We start from the raw sequence: 19,072 nt of genomic DNA on the forward strand, positions 1-19,072 counted from the left end.
CGCCACTTGTTTGGATTCATAACTAGTCTCTGTCCTTAAGGAAAAGGATCTCTCTCCAGAAGTCGGCTCAGTCTCAGGGCTAAGGTGCACTGTTGATTTCGGGGGGAAGGGAGGATTTGAAGAGGGGCGCTAGAATTCGTTTTTGTGATTTTTAGTAATGTGTGTCAGTGGAACCAGGGAGATGGCCTGTCAGTCACTAAGAAAGCTTCGTTTAAAGGATGTGCAATTTGTCACATATAATTGCTTCATCTGTTAGGGAAAACTTCTGAAACATCTGGCCTTCCACCTTAAGTGGGAGGGGGAGAAAAAACAAAAATACAACGGCTCTCCCCCATGCACATATTAGTTTGTCATGTCTGGTTTAAATCTATTCATTGCCTTCACACTGAAGCCCCAGTTTTTAAAATAATTTCAGATTTACAGGGAATTGTTTTAAACAACGGGAAAAATAAGCCAGCTACAGTGTCACAATTGTCTGCCATTTCTCAGGATACCTCAATGATTTCCATGCTGCCCGAAAAGCTAGACTGGCTGCCCACTTTCCCCAGTTCCTCTCGGGATCTGTTTTCTGACATGATGCTCTCCCCAAATTCCATCTGGCAGCTTCTTCGCTTAAACTGCTTTTCAAAGGAGCTTTCCTCGTGCCAGCTGCGCCTTGAATCACCTCTGTCACTCTGCTTCTGCCTCCTGCGCACAGCGCCGGCCTGGTCACAGCCAGTGGGCAACTGGCTGCAGCTGTAAGCAGAGTAAGTGGCGCTGCTCCCGTAGATTGCAGAAGCAGAGTAGAAGTGTGAGGATTCCGTAGCAAAATACCAGCTGTTGGTAAGGGATGTGGTGGATGTCTGAGGAGCTAAAATGTCAGAGTGCCAGCCTTTGAGGCCCAGCCCAGCAGCAGACTTTCCCACATGTTGCTGACTGGTGGAAAGACCAAACAGGAAGTTTGTTCTGTAGTTGTCTTCCATGCTCCCACTCCGATGCAGCGGGTACAACAGTGACCTTTGAATTGTGCTGCCGCTGCCGGTTCTCCCCATGTGCTGCCGCTTGCTCTGGCTGTCCAGCTGCCAGGCGTTTTGAGGTTTCTCAGGAGGATTTGCCTCCTCTTTATCGGGGCTGGTCTCTGGCGTCTGTTCTGAAACTTCCTGGACAGGGGAGAACTGACACAGCTTGTTGCCGCCATCTAGAATACTACAAACATTCAACTGCTTTAAAGTGTCCTCGGATGCTGCAAACCCCTGCACCGATGCAGTCACACAGCTGCTGCTTGCTGAGTAGGATACGGATTTGATATCCAAAGAAAATGAGCGCTTCAGTCTGTTGCTATCTTCTACCTTGTCAGAGGACACATGGAGTCCATTTATGCCCTGTACCAGCGGGCTATCCTCTAATGCTGGCAAGTGCGAGCATGGCAGACTTCCAGAGTCCATTGGCTTCTGCTCCACAGGCTCGGAGGTAGAGTTAGTGCCAAGCTGATTAGTGGAGAGGCCACTGCTCTGTCCACTTTCAGGGACCAGTCCATGCTCACTGCTTTTTTCCAAATGCAAACGTTTCAGCTTGCTAATTGGTCCAGGCTGCCCAGTCTGGTTCTTAATCTTCTTCTCAAAATCCAGAAGCTGGCCCAGGAAATTGAAGTTGGGAGAAATTGTTGCCCTTTTTTCTTTCACAAATCTAAAGAGAAAATGCAAGAATTATTTAAAAACCCTACTGTTTAAAATGTGAATAATATTCCCACTCGGAGTACGAGGCTTACAGTCCTTGGGGTGTCTTGATTCTTGTTAAGATATTTGGAGTCAGGTTCAAAGAAGCACCACTAATGGATGCATGGGAAAGGCAGGGAGAGCAATGAATTGAACGACTCAAACGTAAGCAACTAGACAACCCAACATATTCTCTCTCCTTTTTACAGTTTACACAGCTCTTCTTAAAGAAGAGGGGGAAAAAGGTGCCTTTATTTTTGCTTCCTCACTATATATAAAGAAAACCTAACAGGGGTTTGGGGTTATTCTGTGCAAGTTTTTACTTCAGATTCTCTGGTTCTGGATAACCTGTTTTGCTGGATTTTTTTTAAGAGCCTCTCAGACCTTCTTCATACATTAAAGAAAAGAGTTCTTCATTCTTTCCCCCCTCTTCCTCGTAGATCACCTTTAACTCTCTCTCATTATTTTAAATTAGTTTATCTTGCTAATATTAGCATTTTCTGACCTTCTCTCTATCCTGTTTTTATCTTCGTGTAGGCAGGGTCAGCCTGTTCTGCAATATCTTGGGCCTAATTTGTGCAACAAGGACCACTGGCTTCTATGATGCATCAGTCTTTCTATCTTCAGCCAACTGAAAATTAATTGACTTTTATATCATTTGATTAATTAAATATAAAAATGCAACACAGTTGGGCTATGTCAACATTTCAGAATTTTTCAGAAATAGATTCCCCCTCCCGCCCCCCCAGTTCCTTGGCTGGCAATTTTGTAAAAATTTACTTCGTGCCTGTTCAGTAAAGCACTGAAACAACGCCTTACATCCTATTGGAATCAATGGAATTTATGTACATGCTTAAATTTAAGCATCCAGTATTGAACCGGATGAACTTAAAATATATAAAGTTAAGAAAGTTCATTTGCTAAATTAGACTCCAAAAGTAAACAGAGGTTCAATACTGAAGTTTTGGCAAACACTTCCTCTGAAGTTATATACAGTTACTTCTTGACAACTTGTTTGATTTGCATTGTAGCCCATGAATACTACCTGTTCTTTACAGGCTCTAAGAAGTTACCATTGTCAATGTACGTGCCAATACAGGAGTCCAACCCCACTTGTGTTTTCATTCCTGGAATTACACAAGTAACAAAATGGCAGGAGCAATCACAAACAGCCAGTATAAGTGGGAGTGGCAGCAAATGCATCTGTCCCTGTGATCATGTATTTGGGTGGGAGGAGAAAATATAAAAACCCACCAGGGAAAGGCAAAAATCTGGAAATCTAGGAAATGGGGTGAGGAAGAGTATTAAAAGAGGAGCAAAAACCATCAAGAACTAGTGAACTCTAGAGGAAAGTCATTTTCTCTTACACACATGCACATGTGGAAAAGTAAAACACTCAAAATATACTACGATATTAAAAAAGCTAAACACAAAAAAGTCTCCACAAGAAACTGTTCCAGGCAGACTAAAACAGAAAAATCCATATAACTAAGTTATAGGACCATGAAATAAAGAACTACAAAAACACAAAAGATTCCTTTTTTTGTTTGGTCTGTTTTGCAGTAGCCACCGCTACCAGTCATGGAGAGGACCTGGAACTTTTTGATTACAATGTATGCGAACCCTTTCGGTGCTAATCCTGTGATTAGTGGCAAAATAAATAATAATAATTTGAATTGGAAGATCAGACAACGAGCATAAAATGGCAGCTGACACTACCACTCTCACACATGCATCCACATTATTCTCTGGCAGCTGGGAGAAATGGTACATCCTGCAGACAATTCTCCAGCTCAGAATCTCCTGAGCAAGGAACTTCATTCTAATGTGTCATTTCAGTCATTGATTTCATACCATCTTTGTTCTAATTGTTTTCCTCTCTGCTGGTTGCCCTGGTTGGATTAACCCAGTAGTTTCTTTCCATCATGTTGGCACTTCTGCCCTGTGTGCTGCTAGAGGCCCCCAAAGCTGTTTTTAAAGGGACACTATAAGGAAAATGTAGTAGTTCTGCAAACATACAAGACAACATGCCAATTTGGGATTTTACAAGCATGTTAATTGTTTCTTTAATCAAACAAAATGGATTGATTTTTAGTCATTTTTGATGTTTCTCCTTATACGGTAGTCAGATGTACAAAATAAACTAGAGAAAATACTTTGATCCTTCACTTGGATTTTACTTGTAACAAATGTAAATCTAAGGTTTCAGACAAGTTATTTTATAGTTGTTTATCTTCTACCTTTCACTAATTCAGAAAATGAAATATGACCTTTGTAGATTTTCATTTTTAAAAGCTTTGCACCAAAACAACGCTAAACAACTGCTTTAAAAAAAAAAAAAAAAAAAAAAAAAAAAAAAAAAGTCCTTTACCACAAGTTTGCACAGAAGTTGTGGACTTGATTGACACGGACATGCGAGAATTCATTGCAAAAGTTTGGAGAAAACACTCCTTCAATTGACTGCGAGTGCTTATAGCCAATGAGAAATCTCATTAGAAAAGGTGTTAGACTTCTGTCATGCATACAGCTCCAGTTTCATTTCTCCCAATGTTGCCAACCTAAAGTGATTGTAACAGAATCTCAGTCTGCCTTGTGAAACAGGTAATCACTGCACATAAACCATGTATTTTTTGTCTATGTCCTGTCTAATTCCTAGTTTGTTCATCAGCATCCCATATTTGCGCCACTTTCACCATATCTAATGGAAGTTCCTTTGCATTAGTAGGTTCCTAACTAGTTCTGAGGAGGTGCAGTGTTCAGATCTTGCATGATACATCTCCCACATTCTGTAAAGAGCAGCCTTTAAAAACTAGAGTTTCTATCCCCCCTCTAATGAAATATTGGTTAGATCCAGAAGAAATTCTGCCACTCAAATAGAAGTTACTCACAGGCAGATTTTCAAATACCTTTCTTCCCATCACAGCGACACCTGTAGTAATTTGCAAGGTATGTTTACCAGCTCAGCAGCAGCTGTTCAAAATTATATTCTTGGGAGCTTACAGTGCACATTACAGATAACCACGTACTCAGAAGCGCACAAAAAGAAAGCCAGGTTGGCTTTCCGCGGCATTGAGAACAACAAAATGTTTGTCAAATGAAGTACAAAAATGGTGGTAACAAGCCTGTGTTCAACCTTCCCAAAGCATTCACAGTCAAACTAGATTCCAAACTTGCCGACTCATGTGAAACAGAGCTCAATTCTTGTACAAAATCCTTGGCTGCCCAAAAAACGGTCACTTCAAAAGATTTTCAGAATGATCACTGACGGACTTCAATGGCAACAAATGATTCATCTTTCAGTTTACTTAATTCCTAGAAGACCTTCACTACAACCATTTGTGATCATCATCCAATACCACCGGTAAATCATTAGATTCAATCTAGCATTTTAAAAAGTGCACACACTATATAAACAACATTTGCTATTCTGGTTTCTCTCCTCTCTCTTTGTGGCTTATATTGGCACAGACTACTAGATGGTGGCCTATAGGTGGTCTCATCTGTGTATTCTATTTCTTCCTAGCTATTACTATTATTTAACATTCTACCCCTTACCTACAGAGCAGAGGCCAAGACTATATTCTGCAGTTGGGAGCTAACTGCCACACACCCATATGAATGGGTGGGGGAACTTGATGGGGCCAGTGGTGAAAGGGGGACAGTCCCAGTAGCAAGAGAGGGAGACACTCACCAAATATATGGAGATATACCTATCTCATAGAACTGGAAGGGACCTGAAAGGTCATCAGGTCCAGCCCCCTGCCTTCACTAGCAGGACCAAGTACTGATTTTGCCTCAGATTCCTAAGTGGCCCCTCAAGGATTGAACTCACAACCCTGGGTTTAGCAGGCCAATGCTCAAACCACCGAGCTATCCCTCCCCCTTGAAGGGACAATAGGTAGCTTCTCCTCCTGGGGTCTCTGGCACCCATTAGCCAGCTGGGGGAGAAAGGTGCTGATTGGCCACCATCCCCAGCTCTCAGGATTTAGCTCAGCACAGGGGCCACGTGGAGCCTCTTTTGGCTCCATTTCAGCAGCTCACCCTACCCACCCGAAGTAGAAATGGGAACCTGGTCTGACAGATGCTGATAGACTAAATAGGGTCTAGGCGATCAGGAAGGAATTTTCTCTCTCATGGACGAGCTGGCAGAGGACCAGGGAATTTTTTGCCTTCTTTGTGGCACCTTCAAGCCACAGTGGGTTAAATAGCAATATGCTTAGTACCTAACCGAGGTAGAGTTTATTTGTTGCAACTTGAGGCCCATTTCCAGTGCAGTTAAGAGAATAAAATGAATGGTTCCCACAAGTAAAATACCTGGAATTTTGGTGGTGGGCCTTGGGCTCATGTGATAGGTCAGACCTTGTGGCCCTCGCGGACGGAGGTCCCTAGCCTGCTGCAGCCTCTGTCCCCCTTGTAGGGGGGGTAGGGAGGCTAGGACTCAGAGCAGGGGGTAGGAGGGGTCGGCTGAAGAAAGCCACCCCACGTTATGGGTTATATGGTAAGAAGCCCTGTAACCCCCACACTGGAACCAATTAAATGCCTGGTATAGGAGAGTATGGATGATGGGTGGGTAGTGCCCCTCCTGTATTAAAATTTAATAAAAGTTGCAGCCTGCTGCTTCATTCCATGCATGTGTCTGTCCTCATTTTGCTGCTGTGTCCACATCAATGTTAGGTTTTTACTTCCTACAAAACAACGGCAGGTGAGTCTGCAGGAAGTCCATACTTAAAGCAAGAGTAACTTCAGGCATTCTTGGATGAAGAGGAAAGAGTACATGATGAAATAATGTTAATAAGTTTCAAGCTGACAAGCACAAAAGCTCATTTAAAAGGAAAAGTCTACCCTTACCTGTAGGCTTCATCAAGGGACATATCCATTCTCTTCATGATGTATGCAATTGCAATTGTGGCAGAGCGGGAGATCCCTGCTAAACAGTGCACTAAAACTCGCCCATTTGAGGCTTTTGCTTTCTCTGTACAACAAAAAGAAAAATTCAAGAAGTGTCACTGTCAACGGCACAGGGTGATGAAATATTTAAAAGCTCCCTGTTAAAATGATAGAACTTTAAAGTTCACTCTTTATTACAGATCCCATGGAAGCGTCAAGCAGAAATCAGTGTTATGACTGATACATTCTCTTTCATTCATGTACCCCTGTTGATCTGTTCTTGTATTAAGAATATTACTGTATACTTACAGCATTACAGAAACCATCTCACGATACACTAAATAATAATCCTGACAAGGACTCAGTGGGAGGGATCTGTTCCCATTTTATATATGAATAAAATGCAACACAAATTAAATGATTTGACTAAGTTCACGTGGTGGGTCAGTGTCAAAGCTGAGAGCAGGACCTGAAAGTGCAGCTCTCTTGGCTTCCTCCCTCTTGCTCTAAACCCAATACTCTCTCCTTAAAAAAAAAAAAAATCTGATGGAGCAGTAGCTTTGTTGTCCTGCACCCGATGAACTCAATGGGAGCTTAATCATTAATGTGTTGGAAAGTTCAAGCTCTTCATGCAGATTTTTAAGGAAACCTGTAACATTTACACACACACACACACACACACACACACACACACACACACACACACACACCCCTTTGTTTTGGATCAGGGAGGAGATGATACAAGAGAAGGGAAAAAAGAGAGGAGCTCAAAACTTTTATTTTTCCATTTCTTCTGAAGCCAAAATTTACATTTATACTGAACTCATACTTAGAGCAATGATTTAAAAATTTTAGTTACATCACATGGTACGTGACCGGGGGGAATTCTATGATCTAGGCTAAGACATATGCAAAAGGTAAGTCAATGTCAACTGTCCTTTTAATCTGTGCTGGAGAATGAAAACCTTACAATGCTGTTGCTAAGTCACTATAAAATTGTTTATTTGTTAAAAGCCTTCTGTCCAATTGTACAGAAAATCTGTGGTTACGTTTCTTAGCTTTTGGATAAGCTTATTTTTACAAAAATCCTAAATCTGAAGCCAAATTTGACCCACCTATGTCCCTTTAAGAAAGTTTATGGCAGAGTTCTTTGTTCACACATGACATTTATGTAATGCTACATATGTGTTCAGCAGGACTCTGCAATTGGCGCTTAACTCTACTTCCCTTTTTATGGCACTGCTATGGTATGTGCTGATGCTCCTACTGCTTCCAGGACCTTAAAAATCCCCTCTACAAATTGTCAGCAGATTTCTTAACTATTAGTGTGATGTAGAGAGGCAGGCTGTTTCCTAGCCAACAGAGAGACCATGTAGGTAGGGTACAGCATTACTTATTCCAAAGATTACCAGCTAATGAACGTTTTCTGATGGCAGAATGGTTGCATATATTTATATATTTTAAAACACACATGCACACTTATATTTATACATGTAATTTTGTTCCTGTATGTGGCATTGCCTTTTATGCTGATAAATGCAATTGAACTACACCTCTACGCTGATATAACGTGACCCCATATAACACGAATTCTGATATAACGCGGTAAAGCAGTGCTCCGGGGGGGGGGGGGGGCGCGCACTCCGGTGGATCAAAGCAAGTTCGATATAACGCGGTTTCACCGATAACGCGGTAAGATTTTTTGGCTCCCGAGGACAGCGTTATATCGGGGTACAGGGGTACTTTAAAACCCAACAACGTTTCAACGTAACTGTAACCACTCAGGAGAAAGTCTTCAGTGTCAACTCCACAAAAACATCTAGTCAGTGTGTAGCACTGCTTTCCCCTCACCCCCGCTAAAAATAAGCAAAATGTCAGTATACATCGAGAAGGAACAAAAATAATGAAAATATTATTGTGCTATTAAATAAAGTTGATGGTGCCTGAATAGCATGTTCAGATCTACTCTTCTATCTCAAAATAAGTAGAGCAGCAATGAAAGGGGTTCACAGATAGGCAAGAACATAATTAGAGACAGAGAGACCTGAGTTGGAGCAGAAGTTGATGGTTTGGGACTGCTGAGTTTAGATGTATGGGTAGGGATACAAGAGTGGTATATAAAATGACAATTGCAATATGGAAGGTAGATCAGGTGCTTCTGTTTACTTTCGCATCATAAAAGACAATGAGACACTTAGCAAAAAAAAAAAAATCAAAGAATTAAAATGGATAAAAACGCTTTAAAAAAAAATACATGGCATAATTAGCATAGAGCTATTATATCTCATCTTCTTACCAATAAAATCAACTGATTTGTCTAACCAAGGCAAAATTTTCTCGCAGAAGCTGTCATTCACAGGAACTCTCAAGAAATGAGACTCTGGGATAAAGTCAGGCTTTGGACAGGTATTGCTTGCATTTAATACATAACCAATAGCATTCTGCTGCATCAGCTCCTATAAGAGATAAAGATCAAGAGTGAAAAAAACACAGCCCTATCTCTGGCAGGTAAAAAAATTAAGCATATAAAAGTAATCCTGAGCCTACTTGGAGTGTTACTTAACTGGAAGCTAGATCAGAATTCCAATTTGCATAACTCTAACTATATGTTAGACATAAGAACTGCCATACCGGGTCAGACCAAAGGTCCATCTAGCCTAGTATCCTGTCTTCCGACAGTGGCCAATGCCAGGTGCTTCAGAGGGATTGAGCAGAACAGACAATCATCAAGTGATCCATCTCCTGTCGCCCATTCTCAGCTTCTGGCAAAACTTCTATGTGTTGGATTATCTTGCTAAAAACGATCTGATCAAGACACTTAAATGGATGGAATGATTACATACTCATAAGGGGAGACTTACAAAAAAAGAAGAGGGGAACCCCCCCCCCCAATCTAAAGTGTAAAGCATTGTTAATAGGAGAGGTGGAATTCGCTGCCACTTTTGTTAAAATATATGTTTGTTTGATGGCAACAGAACTGGCACTCCCAACATGTCCAGTATTAACTGGCTTACTTACCACATATGTAGTTCTGGGTTACCTGTCAAAGAATAAAGTTACCCTCTCAGTGAGGGCATAAGAGGGGTCAATGAAAAAAGTGTGAAATGAATCTGATAGCTCCCATACTGCTAATACAATAGAAGAATGATCCCTAAAATGCATGTAATTTATTAGCAATTCCAATTTGTTGTTGTTGCAGTCAATATTCTCTGCATTTTTGCACGTATAATGGCTAAGGCTATGTTTATGTCATGGAGGTGTGGAAGTCACGGAATCTGATTTCTAGAGATCTGACATTTTCTGCTTCAGCCCCAGAAGCTGTCAACCAGCAGGGCCCTGACAGGGTTGCAGTGACAGGGGCCCCCCTGCAAGCTTCCAGCGACAGGTGACAAACTCCTGAGGGGGCCCTCCTCGGGGTTCCAGCCACAGGCAACAGCCTCGTGCAGGGGGAGGAGGACACCTTGATTGAGTGGCTGGCGGTGTCCCGTTTTCTCTTTGGGAAATATAGTGACCCTGCAGCTCCAGCCGCCGTGGTGGGGGAGGAGGGGGCTCTGCAGCTTCCAGCTGCCGCAGGCAGAGGGGGAACCCCATAGCTCCCAACCACCCCGGTGGCGGGAGAAACCATGGAGCTGCAGCAGGAAAAGTCACAGACAGGTCACGGCTTCAGTGAATTTTTGTTTATTGCCTGTGACCTGTCCATGACTAACTAAAATAACCATGACAAAATCTTAGCCTTAATAATGGCAAGTGTAAACATCCCTGCTAAAACCAACACTTTCATCACCAAATAATAAGTTAACCACCTCCCCAATTGGCAAGGATATCCCTGGCTTCTGAGAGTTGTATGAAGGTAGGTTCTGCATATAAATCAGTCTACCCTGGTTAGTGACGAGCTAAAGGTCCTGATCTGGAATACATTTTCCCAACATCTGTCAGAATCGGGGCTTTCATCCTAGCTTCCTGGCTCTGCCACAGACTTCTTTTGTGAGCTTGGGCAAGTCACTCACAGCCAGATCCACAATGGGACTTATGCACCCAAGTCCAACATTTAGGCAGCACTGAGATCCTCAAATCTCCCATTCAGCTGCTGCCTAACCCTATAGGCACTTAAAGTCCCCATGCACCTCAGTTTCTGCTGGTGGGCCTGTGCAAACCTGCCTAAATCCTGATGCTGCTGAGCTGCTTGGTGCTCTAGCTCATGACTAAACCCCATGGGATTTCAAAGTAGGCCATCCCCCACCTCTCTCACCTGCAGGGCCCAACCAGGCATGCTCTGAGCCTGCCTACCAACTGGATTGGGCCCTAAACCAAAGACATCTGACACATGTGACCAGATTTGGGGAGAGGTGTGTGTGTGGGGGGGGGGGAGGGGTTGTCAGAGAGGGAAAGAGTATGTGTGTGATGCGCTCACCTTATTCCAACAGAATTGTCGGGAGATTAGAGGTGCAAGAGAGTTTGAGCTAAAGAGGAAGTCTTCCCCCATTTTGGCTTGCTGTACTCCGTGGGTAAAATTCAGCCTAAAACAGGAGTTGTAAGTGGGGCTTCGGGACTTGTGAAAGCTCTCTGCTGCTGGGTGAATATTCTCCAAAGAACAGTGATGAGCAGCATGCTTATAAGGACATTCAAACCCTTCCAGCTGGGATTTTCAAAAGGACCCTAGGGGAATTAGGCACCGAGCTTCTACTGAAATTCAGGTGTAGGCATACACCTCCTTAATAGTCCTCTGTTTGGGAAAATGCAATAGTAAAGGCAGTGTGTGTGTGTGTGTGTGAGAAATTAATTGCTGCACAACTTTATATGTGTTTAAAAATAATTGATACAGCTGTCACATTAAGGCTGCGATTTACATGTAAGCACACTCAGTAAGAAAAATGTTGGTCTAGCAATTTAAATATTTTTAAAATATACAGTTTACAGCAATTCGTGCCCCCACCCCTCCATTACTGTATCTTCCCAAACAGCTGGCTCCTAAGATGTCTGCAGACTTGATCTTTTGTCCATTAAATTCATTTCTCCCTTTTCCTGTTTGCATACCCAGTTCTATTTTTAAAAAAGAAATCAGTTTGGCAATAGTAAACTTGTGGGTTTGTGTGTGTGTGTGTGTTTGTATTTTTTGGCACAGTATAAGGATATAACTTCTTAGGGATTAAACAGAACACAAACACATATTTGGCAAGTTGCACACTTTAACTATTGATCATACAACCCTCTTTACTACTATATTTGAGAATCTTGTATAGCCAGGGACCTAGAGAAATGTGAGGAATACAGCACAATGTTTCCAACAGGGAGCATTTATAAATGTTTCCTCCACAAGAGGCAATAAATAGTTTGCTTAAAACACACACAGAAAAGTCATTTGTCCTCTTAAGAGATACTGTGCCAAATCTGGAAGTAAATTCAGTCATTCCAACATGCAACAGGCATTTTAGTCCTGATGTGAGTGCCAAGCTCAATGCTACCCTAACCAGGGAGTTGCTACCAACACCTCCACAGGAGTTCAATTCACAGCACAGTGTCTCTCTCCTCCCCACCCCCATCACAGATCAAGCCCCAATTCTAATTTCTCTCCATCACACATAGGCTCTGCAACCTCCTCCCCAATCCTGCTTCCCACACATCTTCTACAGCACCACTCTGCAACATGCTCCCCCACTCCCCACTATACCCATTCAGCTATCACATATTGAGATACACATGTTGAAATCTGAGTATGGCAGGAATGTAGGGGCTAATCTGAGCTGTGCACAGAAAGTGGCATGGGTTGGGAATGGGGTCTGGCAGGGGTGGGCGTGGGCATGATATTTTTACGTTTGAGTCAAGGTTGCTTGACTCCCATCAATGCAAATGCTAAAAAAAAGCAAAACCACGCACAGTTCATATATCTCCGAGCTCATCCTGAATAACCAACATAAAGCCTTAACTCTGGCCATAAACACAGTGCAACAGTGTAGAAATCAGTTATGAATACTGTAAAAAAAAAAAAAAAAAAAAAAAAAAAAAAAAAAAAAAACCCCACAGAACCAAATTTAGATCACTAAAAATAATACAGATCACCAACTCACGTAAGTTCTCCTAAATGTTACAGGAATGCTGCTGCCATTTGCAGTTTGACAGTGTACCTCACTTACTTTCACACACCCATACAAAATCACACACAGAACCACACTCAATGTAATTTATGAAAGCCACACCGGGGGGGTGGGGGGGGAAAAAAAACAAATTTATCGCCAACAACCATTGCTGGAGTTTGAGACGGTTTGTTCAGGATGAGGGAAGAGATATACGAGCTGTGGAAGGGGAACTGATGAGTGAATGTAGATGGGGCGTTGAATGGCTTCTTTCTTAGCTTTTTCATATGGTGCTGGTGGGCCACTCACTCTACGAACCTCAACTCAAACTTAAAGATTTTTGGTGAGGAATTGATTATGTAAATTGGAATGGAGAGGATGGCATAAAACAGAGCATTCCAAGCCTGTGTGTGTTTGAGTAAGAGTTAATGGTCATCTTTGGGACTAGGTCTAAAGAAAGAAGTTACGATTCCTTGTGTTTGGGATATCAATCATTCACAGAGCTGCAGACTATAATGTAATAACCAGAACAGTGACTTCATTGTAAGGCACCCAAGAGGAAGAAATGAATTATGATGGGAGGAAGATCCAGAAATCCTAATACTAACAACTATGTGAAAAGGAGGTAAATGCTCTTTTATCAAGTTATTTACATTTTGTGACTTGTTTAATCTTAAAATTAATGACTACCCTAAAATGCCATATTTTTCCAGGACACAAAAGCCAGGTCTAGAAAAACAAAATAGTTTTGTAAGGAGCAAAGCAAAAGGTTTTACAGTTACTTATATAAAATGTGCTTATGAAATATACATGAGCCTGAGCAACTCTTGCTTACACCTGAAAACACGGACTATAAAAAACTTGTACGTTATATGCCATCCTTCGAAAGAGACAGAGTCAGGTAAGCGTATGCCCAAAATGTAGGTTGTGGCCTTACACAAAATTTTAAGATTAACAAAAACAGAGTGTGTTTGGATCTAAATACTCCCTTGTAACATTTTTGCAAATACTCAACTTTGTCTTAAATGTTTTGAGACCCAGAAAGTGGAACTGACTAGTCAATTTTCATTATCCAAAAATACAGAAAGTTAATAGTATAAATGGTTAATAAGAGCCTGACTTTACAAATGTTTATACCCAACTTTGCTTGCATGCACAGTCTGACTGATTTCGATGGTCTACTCATAGGAGTAAAGATAAATGCCTAAATATTTCCAGTGCCAGGCCTCAAGTACTAAATTCATAATGGGTACACGAAAAGCATTTCTGAACTTTGTGCCTATTTAAATACTAAAAAGCTATCCAATATAAAATCCTAAAATAGAAATAGGTGTTCTCTTCAAATATTTGTTTAAAAAAAATTGTAAAGTCAATAAAGTGAACATGTAAAGAATCCCTGGGACTTGTAAAGAAGTTGCAAATTTTTATGACTAACAAAAATTGAAACCACACATTTCTGCATGCCTTACCTTTACATAAGTGATACTATTTACCAATTATACATATGAATCAGAAACGTTGTGAATTTTGTTTTAATTGGTCTAGGTTGGGGATTACTGGTAACTTCAGATTGCAAGGTACAAAAAACTTCTGCAACAGGATAAAATGTTTAGTTTCTCCCAGGAGTCTCACATAAGACTGCAGAGGACAACACTTAGCAAGCTTGCCAAATGATGTGTCAGAGACTCCTCCAGCCCCATAAACTAAACTGAATCGTCTACAGGCTCCAATAGCCACAGCTGAATCTTATGGCAGATTTATAATTCATTTTGCAGAATATTTTGGATCAGTTTCAGTGATGTGGAGATCAGTTGGTCTGGGTAGGATTGCTCACAACACAGACAATCGATGATCAGAGAGCACTTAGAAGGCAAAAGCAAGGACAATAGAGATCTGTGAATTTTATAGAATTTGGGATTTCCCTGCAGAATTACCCACATATTTTACTGCACTTTCCACAATTTAAAAACGTGAACAAGAAGCCTATCTTCTCATCCTAGTAAGGGCCTTGTTTTGTAACCTGAAGCAGCAGAGACAGAAGCCGAGTTGTCAGTCAGGGGCATGCAATCCTAACGGCTGCCTCAGCGAAAGTTCTTCTACCACTTGTCACTAAGTTTGGTTCCCATCCTTCCTTCCTTCCTTCCAGCGGCGAGTCCTCATTTTCATCCCTTTGGAACATTTTTTTAAAAATGATCCGTCTCTTCTAGATTGCTCTCCTTAGAAGCACACAACAGTCATATCCTGGTGCTAGAGAAAGGCTGTGAAAGTGGCCCTTTGATCTAGGCAATCAAGCATTGGAGGTTCTTATCACTGTGAGCCCTCTTCCAACCTGTTCACTGGAACGTAGTACCTCACATGTCCCTCACTGTTGGTACTAGCAGACTGCCAGAAAACTGAGGTTCTCAGGAAAGCTAAATGAAGAAGGCTGTTGGCATCTCCCACCAAAGAGAAGGAAAGTCTCTTTCTGCTGCTAAATCACCTAGGAAGGTGTCAATGGGATTCCAGACGCAGAGATCTTCCTTTTGCTCTCTCAGCTACATAGACAAGGCAGAAAAGGCTACAGATATTCAAGGTGAAAGCCTTGGTACAGACTTGCCAGAAGAGGCAAGTCACCAGGACAATAAGCAGAGGGCCATCAATACCCTTAAAACTACCTACTTACTGCAGTGTAAGCCCCATCAGAGATGTCTAGCTCACAATAGGAGTCTTCCACCTTTTGTTCAGAGAGAGAGACAGAGACAGAGGGGAAGGACAATGTATGATGGACAAATAGGTCTGAGATCATAAGATGCAGCTTTGCCCTGGAACTGAGAAGAAACCCAAAAGACAGGTTCCTAGTTTCTGTCAGAACTTCTAGCAAACTGATAAATGAAGAAATTAATAATCTATCCAGGACTAGGACAGAAGAACCAACTGGGGGGGGGAGAGAGATTCTGTAGACTTTATTCTACCTTTTATGTGGCTCTCCAAAGGAAATGGAAAGTGGATAGTGATTATAGACCTGAATTCCCTCAACAGATAGATGAAGAAATGCAGGATTTGATGGAATTCTAGGGTCCCACTCTAGCTCTAGTCATGGACAACTGAAGGACTTTTATCAATCTAGCGGCCACATACCTTTACATCAAGATCAGAAATTCTCATTGCATGTTCCCCTGCTTCTGCTGAACAAAGGCCTGGTCTACACTATGACTTTAATTCGGATTTAGCTGCTTTAATTCGAATTAATGCTTGACCCGTCCACACAACGAAGCCATTTAATTTGAATTAAAGAGCCCTTTAATTCGATTTCTGTACTCCTCCTCGACGACAGGAGTAGCGTCAAAATCGGTATTGTTAATCCGAATTAAGGTTAGTGTGGCCGCAATTCGATGTTATTGGCAATTAGATGTTATTGGCTACCCACAATGCAACGCTCTGGAAATCGATGCTACTACGGTAGCTTGGACGCACACCACTGAATTAACGGTGCCTAGTGTGGCCGAATACATTCGAATTTATAAAATCGGTTTCCTAAATTCGAATTAATCCTGTAGTGTAGACATACCCAAAGAGACACCCAGGGCTCACAGACAACCCCTCCACTCTGAAATGATTCATTCCCCTTCCCCCACACCCATTTCTCACCAAAGTTAACCCAAGCTTTGTCCTTGAAGATTACACATACAACTGTGCAAGTACTCTCCTCCCTTTACAGGCATTAATTTATTGTAAGTGTGGAGAAGAGCTTCTTTTTTCCCCTCCAGGATTATTCACTGGCTAGGGGCCACTATAGGCATAACAAATAGCAAAGCCTCTAGTACCTCAGAACCAGATGGATAACATGAGAGCAAGAGTTCTGTCCCTCATCCTGAATGCAGGGACCTTGATCAGGAACCTGGTGGGGCTGCTGAGCAGGACGTTGTCATGTCTGGACATGACCCTCCTTGGGGACCATTGTGTATTTAAAATAATCAGAACAGAAAATGAAGCCTCTTGGAGAAGTTCTATGGGTTTGTGGCAAGGGAAAAAAGAAAATCTTTGATTTGTACTGTCCTGGGGCCACTAAGAATATACACGCTAAGAAAAATGATAAATTGCTCAGACATCCACCAAAAATAAGTCAGGTCTAAACTGCTGGCTTGTTGCACAGTAAAATATGTGCAAGTTTTAAAAGAAATATCTCAAGTGAATATAATTGCCATGGACTATCCTCCATATTGGCTGCTTTATGTGCTGTGGAAAAAAGTAACTAGTAAATTGCCTGTACTGCAAGGACTCCATTAAAATAATGGATCTAAAAAGCCATGAACAATACCTTATTAAAAACAGACTGGAAAGCAGAGAGAAACAGAAGGAACTGGAAAGAATCTAATTATGGTAAAGGGATCTGAATGTGATAGAATTACAGGCCTGTAAAGACTGGAACAAGAAATGTCTTCACACACAAGTTTTTACATGCATACGAAACTGGACATTCCCTACTTGGGTGAAGAGCTAACATGTTAGGGAGAGGGGAAAAAACCCCTTTTGTGGGTCTTAGATAGTTCTCACAGCTCAGTATTTAAACACCTTGTAAATAGCAGCTGTCAAATGGGAATAAACTGGAATTTTGAGAAAAAGAGGGAAGGTTCCCCCCCCCCCTTCATTTCAACATTAAAAAAAAAGTTATTACATGGTGAGGTGACATGAGGGCTGAAGCATGAGCCAGGGATGTAGATAGTTTATGTATGCACATAGGGCAATAGAAATTAGATATTGAGGAAGCTTTTAGATAAATCACGAGCCCGGCCCCCTGCAAGAACAACATTTAGTTCCCCCACAGAAGGTGTAATTGGCTATTTTAAAGACACTGCAGAACTGCTGATTTTAGGAAAGCAGCCAAGGAACAGCAATCTAATTAAACTTATTTATACTTGTGATCAGTGTTTTACCGTGATTACAGTGCTATAGTACGGATGAATTTAAAAGGCCCAATGGACTGTCCAAGACTTTATATTTTAGAAGGTGTTTCAAACAGATTTTTCCTAGCGCTTATAGAAAATACATGAAATAACACAATTTTTTTTGTCCTGTACTTGCCATCAGTACACTTGTGTTCATGACTTGTATGTTTGCCAGAAGAACTAGTTGGAGCCACACATGAAGCTAGTTCAACTTCTGCAGTGACAGATGATTAATTTCCCGTTGGTTGGTAGATTGCTGAAATAGGTATCACATAGCTGATTGAAGTTAAGCCCACACAAGGCTGTCAATTGCATTTACTCAAGGTGTTTTGCAGTTGTACTGCTGTAACATCACAACACACTCACAAAACACTGAGATGCAATTATTTCAGAAAGCATGATCTGTATATTTTTTTGTTTTGTTTATAAGCAACTCTTTTCACTCCTGAAAACTACACATCCATGGCCGTAAATAATAATTTCAAAGTACCCACCTTGTTGAGGACATCTCGCTGGCAACCAAGGTAAAGATGAGGCAGGATTCTGGTTGGACCAATGTTGGAGACAGGTAAGCAAGGTTGAGAAATACAAGTAGGGACTAGAACAGATTTTCCTTCACAGAGGCCAGGGAAGCAGCCGGAGAATTCAGCAAACCCACCTAAGAAAAGCAAAAACCTGAGTTTCAGTTCAATCGGGAGAGTGCAAGTCAAAGCCATGTAAAAGTATTTTAGTGTACCCCAATATCAATTCTCAACACACAAAAATAATCTGGGGGTGGGGGGCGGTGATGGGATGCAGCTGGAAAACCCTAGAAGCAAGTTGATAAATCTGCATGTGCGTCTTTGCCACAGCTGCTGTGACTGCCAAGTCCAGTATATAATCCAGCACAGAGTCTTGCCTCATATGCCCCCCACCAATTATATAAAGATCTAAAAATCCTGAAATGTTTCTTCTCTTCATTACCTCAAAAACTTGAGGTACCTGTCAATTCTCAACATTTACTTGTGGAATGGAGACAACAAAAAATAGCCCCCAAAAAGATATCCGATCACCTAGAATTAGCAATGACATTGTCCCTTTCCCCTTGAGCCAAGGCTTTAATAATTCACTGCAATCGCTGTCACAGCAATGGAAAGGAGAAGGATGTGTCATCGGTACAGGGTTTTTAAAAGTGTTAAAATGCATTGTTAGCTGAATGAACAATGACTGCAAAATTTTTCCATTATCCTAGCCTTGTGCCCCAACAAAAAAATTCAGCCAGTCTCCCTGTAGACCTCACATTTCAAAGCTGCAACAAGTAGAAACTTCTTCTCAGTCTCTTCCTTTTTTTTTTTTTTAAATAAAGTAAAAATCTAGATTCTGGGATTCCCCTGGCAGATGGTCAGTAAAAGTAACAAGAATCTTGACTAAGTGGTCCCTCATTCATTCTGGTTAATGCTTTAGCTTCTCTGCACATTATGGCTACCCTAGTATTTTTATTAAAGTTTTCCCCTCA

The 19,072-nt window shown here is 41.5% G+C and overlaps 1 protein-coding gene across 1 annotated transcript in view; it reads right to left on the reverse strand.

Moving 5' to 3' along the window:
* Positions 1 to 485: 485 nt before the first annotated feature.
* Positions 486 to 19,072, reverse strand: part of DUSP16 (dual specificity phosphatase 16) — a 49,582-nt gene continuing 30,995 nt past the window's right edge. The window contains exons 3-6 of the mRNA XM_065422534.1: positions 18,072 to 18,235; positions 8,878 to 9,037; positions 6,543 to 6,666; positions 486 to 1,665 (exon numbers count right to left, since the gene is read on the reverse strand). Of these exons, the coding sequence (XP_065278606.1) occupies positions 486 to 1,665; positions 6,543 to 6,666; positions 8,878 to 9,037; positions 18,072 to 18,235 (1,628 nt within the window). The remainder of the gene's footprint in view (positions 1,666 to 6,542; positions 6,667 to 8,877; positions 9,038 to 18,071; positions 18,236 to 19,072) is intronic.

This window comes from Emys orbicularis, chromosome 1 (assembly GCF_028017835.1).
Source record: "Emys orbicularis isolate rEmyOrb1 chromosome 1, rEmyOrb1.hap1, whole genome shotgun sequence".
NCBI classification, from domain to species: domain Eukaryota; kingdom Metazoa; phylum Chordata; order Testudines; family Emydidae; genus Emys; species Emys orbicularis.